General features: G+C 40.0%; 1 protein-coding gene across 1 annotated transcript in view; it reads right to left on the bottom strand.

Annotated features, from left to right (window-relative positions):
* Positions 1-17,475, bottom strand: part of DUSP22 (dual specificity phosphatase 22) — a 43,448-nt gene that overhangs the window by 9,919 nt on the left and 16,054 nt on the right. Inside the window, exon 4 of the mRNA XM_038126843.1 lies at positions 3,866-3,915. Within this exon, the coding sequence (XP_037982771.1) occupies positions 3,866-3,915 (50 nt within the window). The remainder of the gene's footprint in view (positions 1-3,865; positions 3,916-17,475) is intronic.

The raw sequence follows: 17,475 nt of genomic DNA, 5'->3' as shown, positions 1-17,475 counted from the left end.
ATGCACTCCCAAGCCTTAGGACAGCAGGGCAACTGAGGCTTTTATGTTTCTCAAGGAACTGATGAAGCATGTGGGATAAGTGAAGACAGAGCTTACTAATGCACGTGTACTTGGACTGCCACGCCAAACCACTGTCACTGGCTGAGTTCTAACAAATCATGGTGCTCAGATCTGCCAGGGGAGCACAAGAGGTTTTACATAAACAAACTTAGAGGACAAATGAGATCTCTGGCTATGTGTGCAAGAGGCTTTGCTATTGCACAATGAAGAGCTTAGCTGAGATTGAAAGCATTCACTCAGATGCACCTTGGTTAGGTCTGTATTATCTGACCTGAGCTTCTCATCTTTTCTTTTTTTTCTCTAGAAAATCTGGCCAGGAGGGCAGCTTCACGCACCAGTGAATTTGTTTCAATGGTGTCACACAAGTTTTGGTAAGACACTTTCCACACTGGTTTGAAAAATATCTGTGGCTGTGCATAACACCCTTGCAAGGTACTAAACATCGTGAACTCCATTCATCCAGTTTTCTTCACCCTTCCTCACTGCTGATGCTCAGTCTGCTGATGTGCTTTCACATGTGTTTACAGGCATTCATGAAAACGAGAAGAGAAATAGTCACATCTAGAATTAGTGCTGCGCTATAGCACGCTGGCCCCTCCTCACCTTGAGCCAGAAAATAGGAGGTACGTACTCCTCCACAGCCCCATGGCATCAGCGTCTCTTCTGGAGCAGCAGACACAGTTGCCTAAACTCATTTTCGAGGTTATGGTAACATCACATTTAGATGAAAACTAAGATTGAGGACCAGTTAGCTGTGTGGCAAATGCCAGACACAAAGAAGAATGGTAAGTCTTACACTAACCACAGAACAGTTGACTATCATCTCTAACAGGAAAGCACTTGACAAATGCGTTGATTTGCAGCCCATTTGTTGGACTTCAGGACAATTTATTACATGATTATCTGGCTCTTGCATCTCCCAGCTGAAAGCTGGGTCCTGAACTGCATCATCTTTACAGTGGGAAAACACCACAGGAAGAACCACCAGTACAATGCCCCCACCAGTATGCTGCAGAAGTTATCTAAACTTAGGCATTAGAACGCTGTATAATTCAAAACCAGACCAAGAGCAGAGTTATGATACTAGAGCTGTGTTTTCATTCGCTGCTAGTTAGACTTCTACAAAGATTTACAAAGGTTAAAAAGACAGCATCCAAATCAGATACGACGAAGCATCTTGATGTTTCTTTCCTTTGGTGATGTAAAAGAAAAAAAATCTACCAAAATTTTCTCCTCTAAATAGGTCATCTGGCTTCTGCATTATCACCACTAACCACCTGACTGTTGGAGGTTAATTCCTTAGAAGCAGGCAGCCAAAGACAATTAACTGGAACAGGGTAGGAAGGGAAGATTTTATTTCTATAGAGATAACTTTTTAGTGATGACTTCTATAGAGGATGACATTTCTGGAGCAGTTACTGGCCCAAGGTAAAATTCTCACAGACCAGGGAAAATGTTGATTTAACATCTAGGAAGTACCTTGAGTATGAAAAGCGATTGCTTTCTCCCTATGCTTGCTAGGGGCAGAACAGGGGAGTAAAATAAAGCTTTTGAGACACTTTAGTGAACACCCTCATGCTAACAGGGGAATCCCTGCTGTATTTCCCTGGCAAGTCATCCCTCTGAGGAAAAGAACTCCACTAAACAAGTTTTCTAGGAGTAAATGTGCATCATACACAAAAGAAACCAGAGGTTTCCTTCAGAAAAACTGAGTGCATTAAGAGCTCACAGTCCCAAAATTCAGTGGGTAAAAGGCTTCCAGTTGGTCCTTGCTGTTGGGAAACAGATAAGAGAGCAGAATGCACCCTGTCAGTTGTGCCTTTCAACCACTGCTAAGAGAACACAAGGACCTGCAATACAGGATGCTGCTTGCTGTGTTGTTTTTTTCTCCCTGGAAAGAAACCAACATAATCCCTCTTCAAGAAGAAGAGGGGAGACATGCAAAGATGTTGCAGAGGGACCAATTCCCTTCCTGTTCCCTAGCTATCCCTCCCTCCACAGTGGGCACAGGCAGTATGGTTAACCACTCCTAGATAAGACTACCTCCAGTCCTCACAGGCTGAACAAAAATAAGTTCCTCTTTCTTTCAGAAGACTGCATGTGCAAAGCAAGCGATGGTGCTATTTGTGAGCATCATGATTTGATTTTACTTGAAGGCCTGGACTGTATAAAGTAAAAGAAGAAAAATCAGTTACTCATCAAGTTTTATTTTAAGTGATAGAATGTATCAGTATTAGAAGTAATGACGTTTGCTTGCAACCACCTGATACCAAAGCAAGTATTTTAGATGCCTGCAGCGTAACAGAAACAATACTCATGCAAATATTCTATCTTCTTACTGAAGCCTTAAGAGCCTTGGTACTGCGCCAGACAGCTCGAGCACAGGAGCTGGCTTTTCAATATAAAAACTCCTTGATACCTAACAGTGAGGGAATTGTACATTGATTAATGTTCATCATAAATGCCATCCTTTCTCTTTCCATTTCCAAATTTATCTCTATTAACAAAGGAAGTAAATTTAGAAAATGTTGTCAAAAATGCTAAACACTTCAAAATGCCAATGAACAATTAATGACAAGTGAATGTTTTCCTCTTATCTCATATTAGCTTTGCTTCCCAAAATTATATTTCTTTCAATGTATTTGTTTTTATTCTAAATATTAAGGCCATGGAAGTTGTCCATGACAAAGACATTAGCTCTGCCTTCTCATTACAGACCCCAAATTTACGGGATTAGGGTGTTTTTTATTGCGGATGGGGTGTGGTGCTTTTTTTTTTCCCTTCCCCTAAAATCATGACATAAATGCAGATTGAAAAGGCAAGTCATCACACATCAAGTGCCACACTGGAATCTTTCTAGAGTATGAGAAACACATGCTCTAAAAATATCGCCCAAAAGCATGAGCCAGAAAATTGCTGTGATACAAGAGAAAAGCAGTGCTGCACTTCCTTCCGTACCTACCAGGCCTCTTTCCACTACTTGTTTCTCTACCAGAACTTGGTAGCAGGATGTGGCTGAAACCCCTCTCATCTCTCCCCAACATAAAGAGTAAGCTCTAGAAAAAAGAGCTGGTCACCATCCAAGTTCTTTTGTTTTGATTTCTCTTTGGAATCAAGACTTGCCATGCTCAATTAAAACCAGAGGTAAATCAATTAGCATTATGTGAACTTTTGCAGAGATGAGAAAGAGCAAGGCTTGGATACCCTAGCTGCAGTATCTATGTCCTCAAGGTGAGAGTCACTGCAGGGCAGAAAACTCCCTGCCACGCCAGCTTGTACTAAGAGCAGCAGGGACTTCTGAGGCAGGTTCAAGAAGTCCCCAGCAGATTGTCACAGGGGTAGTTTGCATACAGGGATTTTGTTTTGAAGGCCCACTGTGAGCAATTTATTTCAACCTTTGAGGCACCAGGTTTCAAACCTCTTTCAAATATTTTGTTTTGTTAATGGCTGCAGTTGGCACTAAAAAAAATAAAATTAAATTAAAAAAAAAAAAAGAGGAACCAAACACAAAGATTTACAAACACAATGGCTAGAATAAACTGTGACTGAGTTAGGCCCAGACTCACTAAGGAATTCCTGAAGTTTAAGACCACAAATCAAGAGTGTTTACATACTGAGACTCCTCCAAACACACACAAAAAGCAGGGTGAAATGAAGTGTTACTGTGTTTTCTTAACGGATTAGACCCCACATTTATGTAAAACTCATTAGAGATCAGAATCAGAGCTTTCAGCAAATTTTAAAATAGGCGTCACGGTACCATGGGATTTCTGGGGTTTTGTGATTTACTTTTAAAAACACTTACAAGTTCTGCGAGGGTGAGTCAGCAGCAGGAATGCACAGATACTTCATTCCCTGTGTAAAGAAGCAAAAAGGTATGAGAAGAAAAGATTCAAGTTAAATACATTCATCCATCACAGCACAAGTTCTGCTCGACACTGGTGGAATATTAATGATTTTGAGGAAGCAACATCATCATTCAGACAAGCAGAGATCATGTCTATACAGATTTTAAAACACTTGCACCAACATATAGCTTAGTCATGCTTCTCCCAAGGGTCAATAGTGAGCTTCTAAAAAAAAGCAGCATCTTTACTAAAAAGATCTAAACTCCTTTCTAAAAACACAGTTGTTCTTATATTTCTAGGAAAATGAAGCTGCATCTTCTCCTGCCCTTCCCTTTCTCTGAACAGATGTTACAACCTGAAATTGTGATATGCGGTTTCTTTTAAATCACACAATCATTTTTCTTTACGCAGTTGATAAACCAAACAAAATGTATTCCAAAGAAGAAACATGTTTGTTGTATGGATTTTGTTTTTTTTATTTTTGGAAATCTTTAAGAAGGACAACCATAAAACTCATACTTTTCTTCCACAAAATTAGCCTCTCTTTCTTAGTCAGCTATCATAGTAAGCAACAAGATCAAGTAGGGAAGTTAGATAACCATTTCTGATGCATTAAAAATGTTACTGGATATATTTAAAACAACATATGTACAATCCTACACTACTGCTTTGCATTGTCAATGCTCATTTCAACTGTCATTTTATTTTCAAAGGTTTTTTTGCTCCTATGACTGTTAAGAAATGGAACACTTCTGAAAGCACATTTAGGTGACTTCTCAAATAGGACTTCCAAGAATACAATCTGCAGCTCAGACACACAAAAACTACATTATTCATGAGAACTCTAATGAATTATCTCAGATGCTGAGTTATGAATTCTTCAGATGCACTTGTAAAAACAAGTATTCAAGCAAAAGGGCCATTATAAAATGCACCTAAATGTATCCTTTTGTAATGATGTACACTCCTGTAATAATCCCACATGTTCAACACCACACGTGGAAAGTTGCATAATTATGTACAAGAGATCCTTTGACAACAAGGTGGAACACAATCTGCACCTACCAGGCATTTTATTTGCCAGCTGGGGAAAGAAGAGGAATTTTCACTGCTCAAGTGTGTGGCTACCTAAGGCAGCACTATCTACAACCCCTTTGATTTGCTGGCTCAGAAACCCCTCCATATTTCCCCTGCACATACTTTGTTTCTCCATTTGCCATTGCACAAAGAGCAAGCCCTTTTACAAGAGATCCTGACCCCAGCATCATGACACACCTCTGCCAGGTGCACAAACTTCACCATTATGTCAGAGAGATTGTGGGAAACAACCAGAAACAGTCAGAAACATTGTGGGAAGCCAGGAGGGCTCCACAGCCAAAAGCTGATCCAAAACAACTTGTACAGACACAGTAATTTAGAAAGAGTGCAGCAGCAATACCTATATTGATAGGCTGCTGAGCCAAGGATAATTAATTATATTGACAGATTAATTACGATAATGAGCATTTGTATGACACATCTGAGAGGATTATGTTGGACACTAGTATCCCTTCAAGTGAGCCACTCCAGTAGAATGAGGGCCTGAGACCCGAAAGTAAATTTACATGCTATTCTTTGCCCATCACCTCTAGCAACTCCATACCATTGAAAAATTGAAAATTGAGGGCAGGAGATGGGTTAGCTCTGGAGTACAGTGCATGCCAGAAGGTTCGCTCCTCCAGCACGCACTGATGCAAGTGGTTCCGCAGATTTCAGAAGCCATGGCACATGCTGAGTGCTTTTCACAGGCTGAGTGCAGAGGGGCTTTCAGATCGTGTTCACTCTAAAAGCAGAAGTAGCACCCAGCACAAATTTAAGACCTGCAATGTTCCTTTTTTTGTCATGGCTGGTTAGTTCCAACTACTGCAAGCACGCATGAAACCAGCCTATGAGAGACCACACATGGTCCCAAATGGCTCATGCAAAGCCTGATCCTGGACATCTTCAGCACTTACAACTTCCAGTGAAGCCCACAGCACACCTTTCATTACTGGACTTGCAAATGCTCAGCATCAGCCTGTTAGCTTTATTAATAAATCTTTTCAGAAAGGAGATGGTGTAAGTTACTGGAATTTGGTATTTTGACTGATGTATATCACCTGTGTTTTTGGAAGGCTGTGGTGATGGACTCCTCCCTGTGAGGAAATAATCACACACTCAACTCAGAAATAGTTAGAGGTGGGATTTCAAAAGTACTGGGCAGTGACCTAACCCATCTCCCACAAAAATCAACAGTGAAACTCTCAGCAACTTCGAGCCAAACACAGTTTGGCCAGAGTTGGTAACTCCTGAGGATCCCACCCTACCATCTAGTTTTGCTTCTCTTGGTTGAAATAATAATTATAATAATAGGATCAAATACCATTCATCGTAATTGGATACTTGAAATACAACATCACCACAAGATTGTATGAGTCAGGTACACATGAGATTCGGGATTTTTTGTGTAGATATTCCTATGTTGATTGCTGGAATTAGATTTTCCTCACACATACTGTACAGACTTTCTTTTGTTTTAAACATATCAGCAATAGGAAGACAATTGCTGAGCCCTGCTGTTTGTGACTCTTTTTGGAAAAAAAACTACCCAGGATCATAATATTTGTATATCTGTGCCCCAAGACACTACTGTCTTTCCTGTGCACAAAGCCTGCGGGTAGCGTCAAAGAACTGTCCCCAAAGGGATCTTTCAAGCAGAAAAGTTTTGACAAGCAAACAAACAGCTACCTACGACATTTAGTGTAGGGTACTAGCATGCAAGAAAGACAGAAACCCCACTATTTTCTTACCTAGAAGTTTGTTTGCCATTCTCAAACTGCAAAGCATAAAATGTTAGGTGGCAACAATCATTGGAACAATGACTATAACAGAGTAAGCTAAATCAAAGACTGTTAAAACCAGCTTCTTGTGAAAATTTCAACAGGCTCCAAATTTGTCCTAGTCAGCGGTTTCATTAAATAAACCCGAATCCAGTTGCAGATGCAATATCCCAGTTGAACCAATATGACTTATTAATAAAGATGGAAAGACAAATACAAAATTTATGTCAACCATATGGAAGTCTTTATTTACATCTTTTTAAATTAAGGACACTTTGTTCCCTAAGAATGACAATTCTGTAAAATTATTTAGTGAAGGAAGGACAGAACAATTCAAAACAAGTATTGTGCCAACTTCACCTACACACACTAAATTAGGTGCAACAGAGCACCTACTCATTTCAAGGCATGGTTTTTATTGGAAACAAAGGGAAAAGCCTGCAAAGCCTAAAAACTGATGACAAGAGAAACACCATTTAAAATCCTATACAAAGTAATACATCCCCTTTATTTATTGCATATTCTTGCATATATATTGTTATTCAAAAATTTCTTCAGCTGACAGCTATGTCAGTCATGCTTTATCTCTCCAAACACACTTTTCCTCAGAGTACCAAATTAAAATCTATTGATCCAGCCTTTTTAATTACACAGAATTTATGTATTTTATTAGGTAATATAACATCCCAAACATATGGAATGGCTACAGACCCAAGCTCCTAGGGCAATGAGATGCTGAACACAGCATTTTTCTGCTTATCTCGATTCACAACTACTTTCCACTTGTTACTTTGAAATCACTGCTCACTTTCCTTTCTCCCTCAATCACCTTTACCACCAAACACCCCTACCTTCCAACACAGACACCCCCCAGAATTTTTGCTTATTACTTACATGGTGAGCCTAACTGATGCCCACATCAAATAAAAGCTGTGCTTCCATTTCTTTTGGTCATTTAACGTGTTATCATTGTCCCAAAAAAATCAGTAAAATAAAATATAATTTACTTTTTTGTTTTCTGTTTCAGCAGAGTAACCACCAAAACTAGATTTCTCTTGTAGGCCCTGAAACTGAGTGCTGCAGTTAAACCGATACAGTGAGAGCTAACAAAACTATGGCAAGTATTCAGATTTCAAGATTGTCAAAGCTGAAACAAGGGAGAGTAAAGTAAAATTTCTAAAATTCACTGTTATTTGAGAAACAACAACACTTTCATCACAGATTCTGGAATTAATAAGCCAGTTCTACTGCAGTGACTATCAAGCGATTAAACCAGATTTCAGGTGCATACATACATATGCAGAAGCTTTACACTACACTCAATAAGGTATTAATGGAATTCTGTCAATATTCAAATTCCTAATTATTTTAGAGGTTGATCTACTAAGGTCGGAAACAGAACAGTTATGTCACATTTGGAAAAGTCAGTAAGACTAAAGAACAAGACTTTCCCAATATCATTAGCTTTTAAAAAAGATAATTACATCTTTGCTATTAAATCCAGTATTTCATTCAGTGCTAAGGAACACAGAAGTCCAGTATAGAGAAAACTCTGTTTCTATTCGACTTAAACAGAATCTTATTTTAAAAACTCCGAATTAATTTTAACTAAACTCGTAAAAACTGGCATTTGGGTTTTTTTGGAAGAACTTGTAGAATTTTGCAGTAGCAGAATGACATATCTCTAAGTGCCAAATGTCAATTAATGGGTCAATGACTGAAAACAGGACCTTTGCAGAGCACACGCAAATTCAATTGTACAATACCAAGAATGATTTCGGCTCTGAACAGGATAAAGTGCAAAAAGTACTGCAAGACAAATGCAGCACCTATACAGATGGCTGCTCCTTTGCAATGATCGAAGATATTCTGAAGTCAATGAGAATGATAATCAGTTTGATTACATCTTAACCATACTAATATGTTTTATATGTGAAAGGAAACTGTCCAGTGATTCTTACATAAAATGAGCACTCACAAAACAGCTTGCATGAGAATAAGAAGGACTAAAAGTGCCAGTCATTATTTCATATTCAGTGGGTTTTCCAAGTAATGTTTTTACAGACATTTTTCAGAATATCATCTTTGCCACTGCTGTACATACATTTCTGAGGTTCTAGTTGGCACTGGAAGGCTGAATCTAGAGTATCAGATTTTAAAAGTTGAGGAGAGGGGGAAAGAACTTCAAAATACAAAATTTCTGCTCTCCAAGGGCAAAGAGTAGGGGGAAGGGTCTGTAAAAAGAAGTTCAAAAAGAGCAGTATTGTATTTTTGGCATTAAAGATCTCTATTTAAATTTATGTAAAGATACCATCAACAATTTCCAAGAATTTTTTTTTTAAACATAAAACCCTAGACTTATATTTGTGAACCGAGATGCAAATAGAAAACCTCCAGCACCTGGCAAGTTCTTTCAGGTTAGTCAAAAACCATGTGTTAATTTGAGTCGTCACATCAACAGATGAGGACAGGAGGACTTATTTTTGTTTAGGGACATTTCAGCAAAAAAGCTAAAGTGGGAAACAGCCGGCACAAAGCTTCCTCAAGCCAAACCAATGAGAGTTTATAAAGGGTTTAGTCCAGTAATGCACTGAACTGAACCTGCTAAACTGAAAACCATTCAACCGTTTGTTTGTCCTTTCAGTTACTTTCTGTAGCAATCACCATTAGTGCTGATTTTATTAATGACTCATAGAAAATGCATTTGTGTTTCAGCCAGGGATAACTACTGATTGACTTTAGCGAACAACACACTCAGGTTTGGCTTTAAAAAATATCATAAACAAAATTGCAATTACATGAACAATATGAACAGCAGCAAATGGGATGTTTCTGCAATGGAATTCATACATTTCATTCTTGCTCTCAGGAATAATACAATGTCAGAGTTTTTTACAACGCTGGTTCATAGTTTTCTTAGGAAGTAGTCTCAGTGACACTTCTGAAAAGCTCCTTAAGGCTGGAATGTGCCAATCACAAATAGAAAGTATCCTGTTAAAACCCTCCTTCCCCATCTCTCCTCTCTAAAATTACAGGAGGAAAACGTTGAAAATTTAAGGATTTTGTTTTAATTGCACAGATATGTGGTTATTATTTCTAATTCTAACCCTGAATTCTCATTCTAACCTTTCTCATGAAAGAATGCAGAGTGGGAGAAAACACTAATGACTTTGTATTAAATTGTGGTTTATCTCCTTCAGGACACACAAAGAGTATTTACAGGACTTCAGCTGAGAGGACTTTGTTAGTCTGCCTTGACTACATTTATTCAAGCTCCCAGGCACGTCAGGGCATATCTGAGCACTACCAACCACACTTATCCCTGAACCCTCAAGGGGGTCCCTGAGTGCTAAAATAAAACAATATATCACAACTGCCTCTTTCTTTAAGGGAATGCTGGAACATGATCACTAGACCTCTGGAATAAGCTCACTTTACTTTTTTACAAGGGCACATAGTGACAGGACAAAGGGCAATGGGTTCAATCTGAGAGAGAGGAAGTTTAGATTAGATACCAGAAATAAATTCGTTACTGCGAGGGTGATGAGACTCTAGAGCAGGTTACCCAGAGAAGTTATGGATTCGCCATCCCTGGAAATGTTTGAGGCCAGATTGGATGGTCTAGTGGAAAGTGCTCCTGCCCATCCACAGCAGGGTGGTTGGAACTAGATGATCTTTAAGGTCCCTTTCAACCCAAACCATTCTATGATTCTGTGATTAGAAGCGTGGGTAAACACATTCCATATAGTGTCCTCTGCAGAGGCAGGTCAGAGCACTTGTCCTGTTCTGGTTAACACCACAACCAAGCAATTAGAAACACCAGACATCTACTGGTCTCAACATCCCTCACGCAAAGAGCTCACCATTGAAAGCTCCAAGCAGTCCTCATTCTCTCCTCCCTGCCACCTACCATGACAGGAATGTGCTTCCCTTGACACAGCTCGCGTGTGATGAGCAAGTCAAACTATGAACTAATTTAGTACATCACCAGAGCAGCCTCTGCCAGGGGTACCCCCTCATGAAGGCCTGGCCTGACACACTTTAAAAGCTGCTTTATGGAAGTCTGTTAGTGGCTTCTTAGTGGGCTACTGGGGTAATATTTGAAAAATTAGTCAGAACTCCCAACTTCACAAGCAGAATCAGTGCCCCAGGCAGGGCATTACTTCAAACTAGAATCATCTGGTGCCGCTACACCTGAAAGAAAAATGGTAGCTGTTTTGCTCAGCATGGTCTTCTGAAACATCTCATGAGGGGAAACCTTTACCATGAAAAGACAGCGAAACATCGCAGAGGAAAGTTAAGGTTTTTTGTTAGAAGAAGTGCTTGTCCACTTTCTCTTGAAGTTAACACAATGGCTGAAAACCAACAGCTTCTAACACTGGTGATATATGAGTTTAGTGCTACGGATGGAAATGCAACAGTCCAACTTGACTAAATTATTAATTTGTAGAGCTGGTCTTTATACAACAGCCATGACCTTTCTATATGATATTAGCACTCTGATTTTGAAGGCTGTCGTGCCATCTCCCTCTTTAACAGTTCCTATAAGTGTTTGGGTTGGATCTCAATGACAACAGAGCCTGCACATGTTGCCCAGGGATACCCAGCAGGGCCTTCAATTGTCATGTCATCAAGATGCAATTTTCATACATGAAAGGCCTTTTACAGTTCAAGACTTCTGCATGCTATCCAATATTGCAATACACTTTTAACAGATTGGCTGTTTTCACTTCCTGAGCAGCATCTCTCCAGAATAAACATATGTTGATGTTTTGTTAAAAAAAAGAAAATTACAGCTGATTGGTTTCCCAGTACTTCCCTTTTTAGTTAGTTCATGTTAAGCAGTGATATGCCTTTGAGTCCAGACAAATGCTTTTGGACTACTATCTGTGTGAGGACAGTCCTCAGACAGCGAAGGAGGAACAGATCAAGGGCAGCCCTGCCTAGAAGGACATGGGGGTGCTGGAGGATGAGAAGCTCAACACAGCCCAGCCATGTGCACTCAGTGGCCAGAAAGCCAACAGCATCCTGGGCTGCATCCAAAGCAGCATGGCCAGCAGGGCAAGGGAAAGCATTCTGCCCCTTTGCTCTGCTCTGCTGAGACCCCACTTGGAACACTGCATCCAGCTCTAGGGCCACAACACAAGGAGCACAGGAGCACACTTTCCTGCTGGAAAGGAGGGCTACTGAGATGTTTAAAGGGATGGAGCACCTCTCCTAGAAGGCTAAGGGAATTGGGATTGTTCAGCTGGTAAAGAGAAAGCTTTGGGGTATCCTAATTGTGGCCTTCTAGTCCATGAAGGGAGCCTACAAGAAAAAAGGAGAGGGACTTTTTACAAGAGCATGTATTGATAGGACAAGGGAAAATTACTTCAAACTGAAAGAGAGTAGGTTTAGATTAGATGCTAGGAATAAATTCTTTACTGTGAAGGTAAGACACTGAAACAGGTTGCCCAGAGAAGCTGTGGATGCCCCATCCCTGGAAGTGTACATGGCCAGGCTGGACAGCGCTCTGAGCGACCCGGTGTAGTGGAAGGTGTCCCAGTCCACAGATGGGGGCTGGGAGGAGATGGTCTCTAAATTCCCTTCTAACCTAAGCCATTTTCTGAATCTATGACTACAAAACAAATCACTAAAGCAGCTTTCAGCACTTCCAAAGTTGTCAGCTGGGGAAAGTGGGGGCATAAAAAAAGGACCTTTTTTTTTCTTTTTTTTAAGGGTAATTCCTGTTATACATACACATAAAAATATTAAGTCAATCCAGAAAGTGCAGCCATGAGAGAAAGAAGTTTCCCCAAACTTGTAATGGAAGGAAAGAATTAGAAAACTTGAAGGAGGTAAGGCCAAAATTATCACATTAAGTGCTAACTGCAAATATTATAGGTGTCTATAGTCAGAACCTAAATAGCTGCAAAAATGCAATCCACAAACTGTGCTAACCAGATTACTTGCATTGTGCCAGAGCTGCCAGTTCAGTTCTTCTAAAATAGCTGACTTTGCTTTCTCGAAAAAACACACATATATCGTCTAAAGATCACAGGTAAACATGCAAGATTATCAAGCTCAGCTAAAACTGCATTAAGACTTACAACAAACAGCCAGGCTTGAAAAATATGAAGCAAGATTCCATATGTTAATGCAAGCTGGTATGAATCCATTATCCATACCAGGTCTTCAGGCTATGACCATTTGATCTTATAAACATTTCTCAGTTTTTGATAGGTGTTCAGTCGTTTAGCTCCTCACTTTCTTCCAAAGGTCTGAATTTAGCAGCCAGTTGTACACTTTATATTTCATTCATAATCTTGACTCAGCACTTCCTCTTGTGATTTCCCCAGATACAAGCTTCTCATCTTAATACCTTATAAAACAGGTATATCACAGCATTCAGCAGTCATTAATCTGGTGCAGAGAAATTATACATCTTCTCCACAGCATCCTTATTTTTCCACAACTTCTATTCCTCACACTTACTGGTTCAGTTCCAGTTACAGCATTTTTTCCATTGCCTGTATTCTATTAATGCATTTGACTGTCTACTCAGGAAGTATGAAAGATTTTTCTAAAAGATCATCACAGAGCTTTTTAACTGTTGTTCCCTTTCAGACTAAGTCTTTGAAACCCTATTTCTATTAGGATAAAAATTTTAGAATTTGAAAGGAAGAAAGTATTTAAAATTCTTTATAAGGCAACCTGTCTGAGAAGTTCTTTATTTCCAAAGACACATTTCATTTAAGTTGTGCTGGCTGCATAAGCTGATAGACTTAGGCAAAAGAGATTATAAAATCATAGATTGTGCCAAGTTGTAAGAGACCAGTCAGGATCATTCAGTTCACCTCCCAGCCCTGCACAGGACACCCCAAGAGTTACACCATGTTCCCTTAGAGTGTTGTCCAAACACTTCTTGAACTCTGACAGGTTTGGTACTGTGCCCACTTCCCTGGGGATTCTGTTCCAGTGCCCAACTACCCTCTGGGTGAAAAAGTTTTTCCTGAAAACGAACCTAAACCTACCCTGAATCAGCTTCATGCTGTTTCCTTAAGTCCTGGTCATGAGAGTGAAGAGATCAGTACTTGCACCTCTACTTCCCCTCGTGAGGATGCTGAGGACCACATTGAGGTCTCCCCAGAATCTCCTCTTCTCCAGGCTGAACAGAACAAGTGACCTCAGCTATTCCTCAGAAGGCTTTCCCTCAATGCCCTTCTTTGAACACTCTCCAATAGCTCAGTGTCTTTTTTATATTGTGGTGCACAAAACCACACACAGTAGTTCAGTCAGCAACTAGCTTTTCTCTGCCTTCCCCAGCCCTCCACCCACCCACCATATCAACACTTATTTAGGTAGTCAAATTCAGGAAAAAAGAGGGGAAAACCACTGCTCTGGAGACAGCATGTACCAGATTGAGACGATATTGTTAATGGCACCAGAATACAAAGGAAAAACAGGTAACTGTCCTCTTAGGGTGCTCTGGCTAACTCTGCAGAATGAGGGGGAAAAATCAACATACTGAAAATAAAAACCAAACAAATATTCTGAAGCCACAGAAAACAAAGAAAGAAAACTGACATGCATACAGAGGCAGCACACATGCAAAAAGCTAATCTTAATGCAGTTCCTCATTAACTGAGTGAACAGCTGAGAGCTTGTGGCAGGGGACAGTACAGGCATGCCCACATGAACTCTTGTTGATTTAAAATCTACATTACTGTGATTGTTAACAATGTCTACCAGATGAGTGCAGCATCAAAGCTTCCTGTGACACAACAGGAGTCAATCTGACAATAATAATGCTATAAATAAATTAATGCCAAAGGACTCCACAATCACAGGCAACTGGTAAAGGGATTCATACATTTACTAGATCAAACCTCTGGTGCAGGTCAAGAGCAGCAGCAAAATTACTGGTAACTGACAAATGTGTGGTGGACTGTGAGAAAGAAGCTGCTGGTTTCAGTCCATTTCCTGACTGATGGACAGGTGTCTGCAATGCTCACAACAGTCACCACAACTGGCACCTCAAAGTGTCTCAGACAGACCGTAGACTGTGAAATGCTCTGGCTCTAAAATGCAAAGCTTAAAGACTGCTATAACCCAACCTTACCTGAATCAATTTCCACACAAAAATGGAGCATATGAGAAAATCCACCTTTATCTCTAGAAATATATTCCAGCAATTACTAACCCGCACACTCAAAGTCTTGCTTACTTCCAGTCTGCATCTGAGACACGTCATTTGCCAGCCACAATGACATGCAGTCCTGATGTGGACTTTCCACACGGGGATCCACAGAATGCCTATCCATCCCTGCCTCTCTTTGGGGTTGACACCTCTCTGGGACGGGGTCTGAGCACCTGTTTGACAAGAACAGCTCAGTACTCCTCCCTCTCCCAGGACTCACGCTGTCCTCCTTCCTGCTTTACAAACAGCAACCACTGCCCAATGCAGCACAGGAAGCATTCTTCCTTCTACCAGCATTTAAACCTGTGGTTGTGGGCAGGAATGATGAGAGAATGAATAAGAATGCTTGTAAATTCAGCTTCTTGGACATGACTGCCCACCACAGCCTACACTTTCCAGAATGAGATACAGCTGTTTTGAAGCTGCTGCACAATCCACATCAACAGTCTATTTAGTTTGGGCTCAGATTCATCTCCATGAAAGCCCCAGAAGAGTGGTAAACACCTGGAAAATCCAGAGACAAACACCTCAATGGACCTGCAGCCTTCTTTTTCTGTTAAGATTATCAAGATTTACCTTTACATACCTTAATTCAAGCAACTGGAACAAAAATTTTTCTCATCTGCAAATGTGCTGAGGGTGCACTCGATCCCTCTGTCTATGTCACTGATGAACACATTATACAGCAGTGGTTCCAATACAGACCCCTGAGGGGCACCACTCATGACTGGTTTCCATCTGGACATTGAACTACTGACCCTCTGGATGTGACCATAAAACCAATTCTTCATCCACTAGACAGTCCAGCCATCACATTCATCTCTCCAATTTAGAGAAGGATGTTGCAGGGTACCATGTCAAAGGCCTTACAGAAGTCCAGACACAAGACAACCTCTGTTGGATGGATCCTACAGGTCACTGCCAGACATACTATTATCTAAAGCACATTTGGAGACATGTTCCCCCATCTACCTTTCACTGTCTCATATTCTGAATAAAAATTTTAAAACCTAAACTAATGGAGAAATAGAATAGAAAAAGCAGGGGGCAAGAAACCTAATTATTCTCCTCTGTTCATGGCTCTTATGTGGATTTATAAAACATCTGTGAGTGTCCCATGGGCAGCCATCCAAAGTGCTCTGGAGGAAAAAACTTGATTCACCAAGGCTGCTGCCCCTGTGCATCTGAAGGAGCACACATGGTGCTGCTGGACACCGCTCTCACTCATTACATCTGAAATAACAAACCTCGTTCCGTACTGCAGGCACACCTTTCTCTTGGACATGCTACCTGCTACCCATAGGGTTTTGCAAGTGATAGATATTTGTACACAGGGTTTTCCATGATAGATACTTTTATCACAGGAGCTATAAACATGCATCTTTAAACTACAAAATTCTCACCAAATTGGTTAAGATCCTGTATACTAACGGTGCGCTTCGTTGGAACAACAGCCTTAGAATGCTCGCTGAATATACTTCAAACTCAGTTTTATTAGAGGAAAAACTTCTTTGAAACAGTTTATACAAAAAGAACTAAAGGGAAATATGGCAAGATAGTTCAGGCCAAATTTTAGCAATTTTTTTCCAGTGTAAATCACTTGAAGTCTTACAAACAATTCTGTGTCATGCACTTAATGCAAACTAGCCATGTCTAAAGAACATGGAAGAAGTCTTTGACTCCAACTAATTTTATACTTACTTTTTCCTGTTATTCCAGCTTGAAAGTACTCATGACTTCCTAAACTTTGATTATGAGCCACCATGAATCAGACATCCATAAGGGTTTGTAAATGGTGATTGAGATAATGTCCAAAACCAAATTTCTATAAGAAAACTTTCTTTTTAAGTATATCTCAGTAGGCACATGTGACCTAAACCAATATAATACTTGGTTGTGAAACTCTTCAATCATTTTCTAATAGCTTACTAACTTACGAGGAACTGAAGCAACCTATACCCAAAACCGAAGTCACACAGGAAAGCACTTTTTAAAAGGAAATGTGAGAATTTCAAACAACCAGGTAAATACAGTCTGTAACATCACAGAGAGGGACAATGCCTTGAGTTACTACAGTAGAAAACAGTTTTACAATCTGTAGCAAGTTGGTGTTCACTGCATAAACTGATGTTTGTTTCCATTTCTCCAGTATTGCATTCTTGACTATGAAAGACAAAGAGAAATTGGACATTTTCATTCTCTACCCACAAGACCCACTGTGTATAGAATCAGTACTTCTGATACACCACTTTAAGTGCTCCACTCAGGGGTATTATTGCATCAAAACAGTGATGAAACTTCAAAATCTGACAAGCAAGATGTGGTTAATTTGTGACTTCTGAGAGCTAAAGTATGCATCCATATTCTTTGTTCCATCCAGGGGCAGAAAAGACCAAATTCTCTTTGATAAAAGCTACTAAAACAGTACTGGCTTTTCAATGCCTAAAAACACTTACCTTCCTTAATATGCACAGAAAGCTTTGTCTAATGAATTATTTGTATAATTTCCTACAGATTCCTACATCTCCTA

Source organism: Motacilla alba, chromosome 2, assembly GCF_015832195.1.
Source record: "Motacilla alba alba isolate MOTALB_02 chromosome 2, Motacilla_alba_V1.0_pri, whole genome shotgun sequence".
Classification (NCBI taxonomy): Eukaryota; Metazoa; Chordata; class Aves; order Passeriformes; family Motacillidae; genus Motacilla; species Motacilla alba.
Note: the sequence above shows the minus strand (reverse complement) of the source record. Positions and strands in the feature narration are given on the sequence as shown.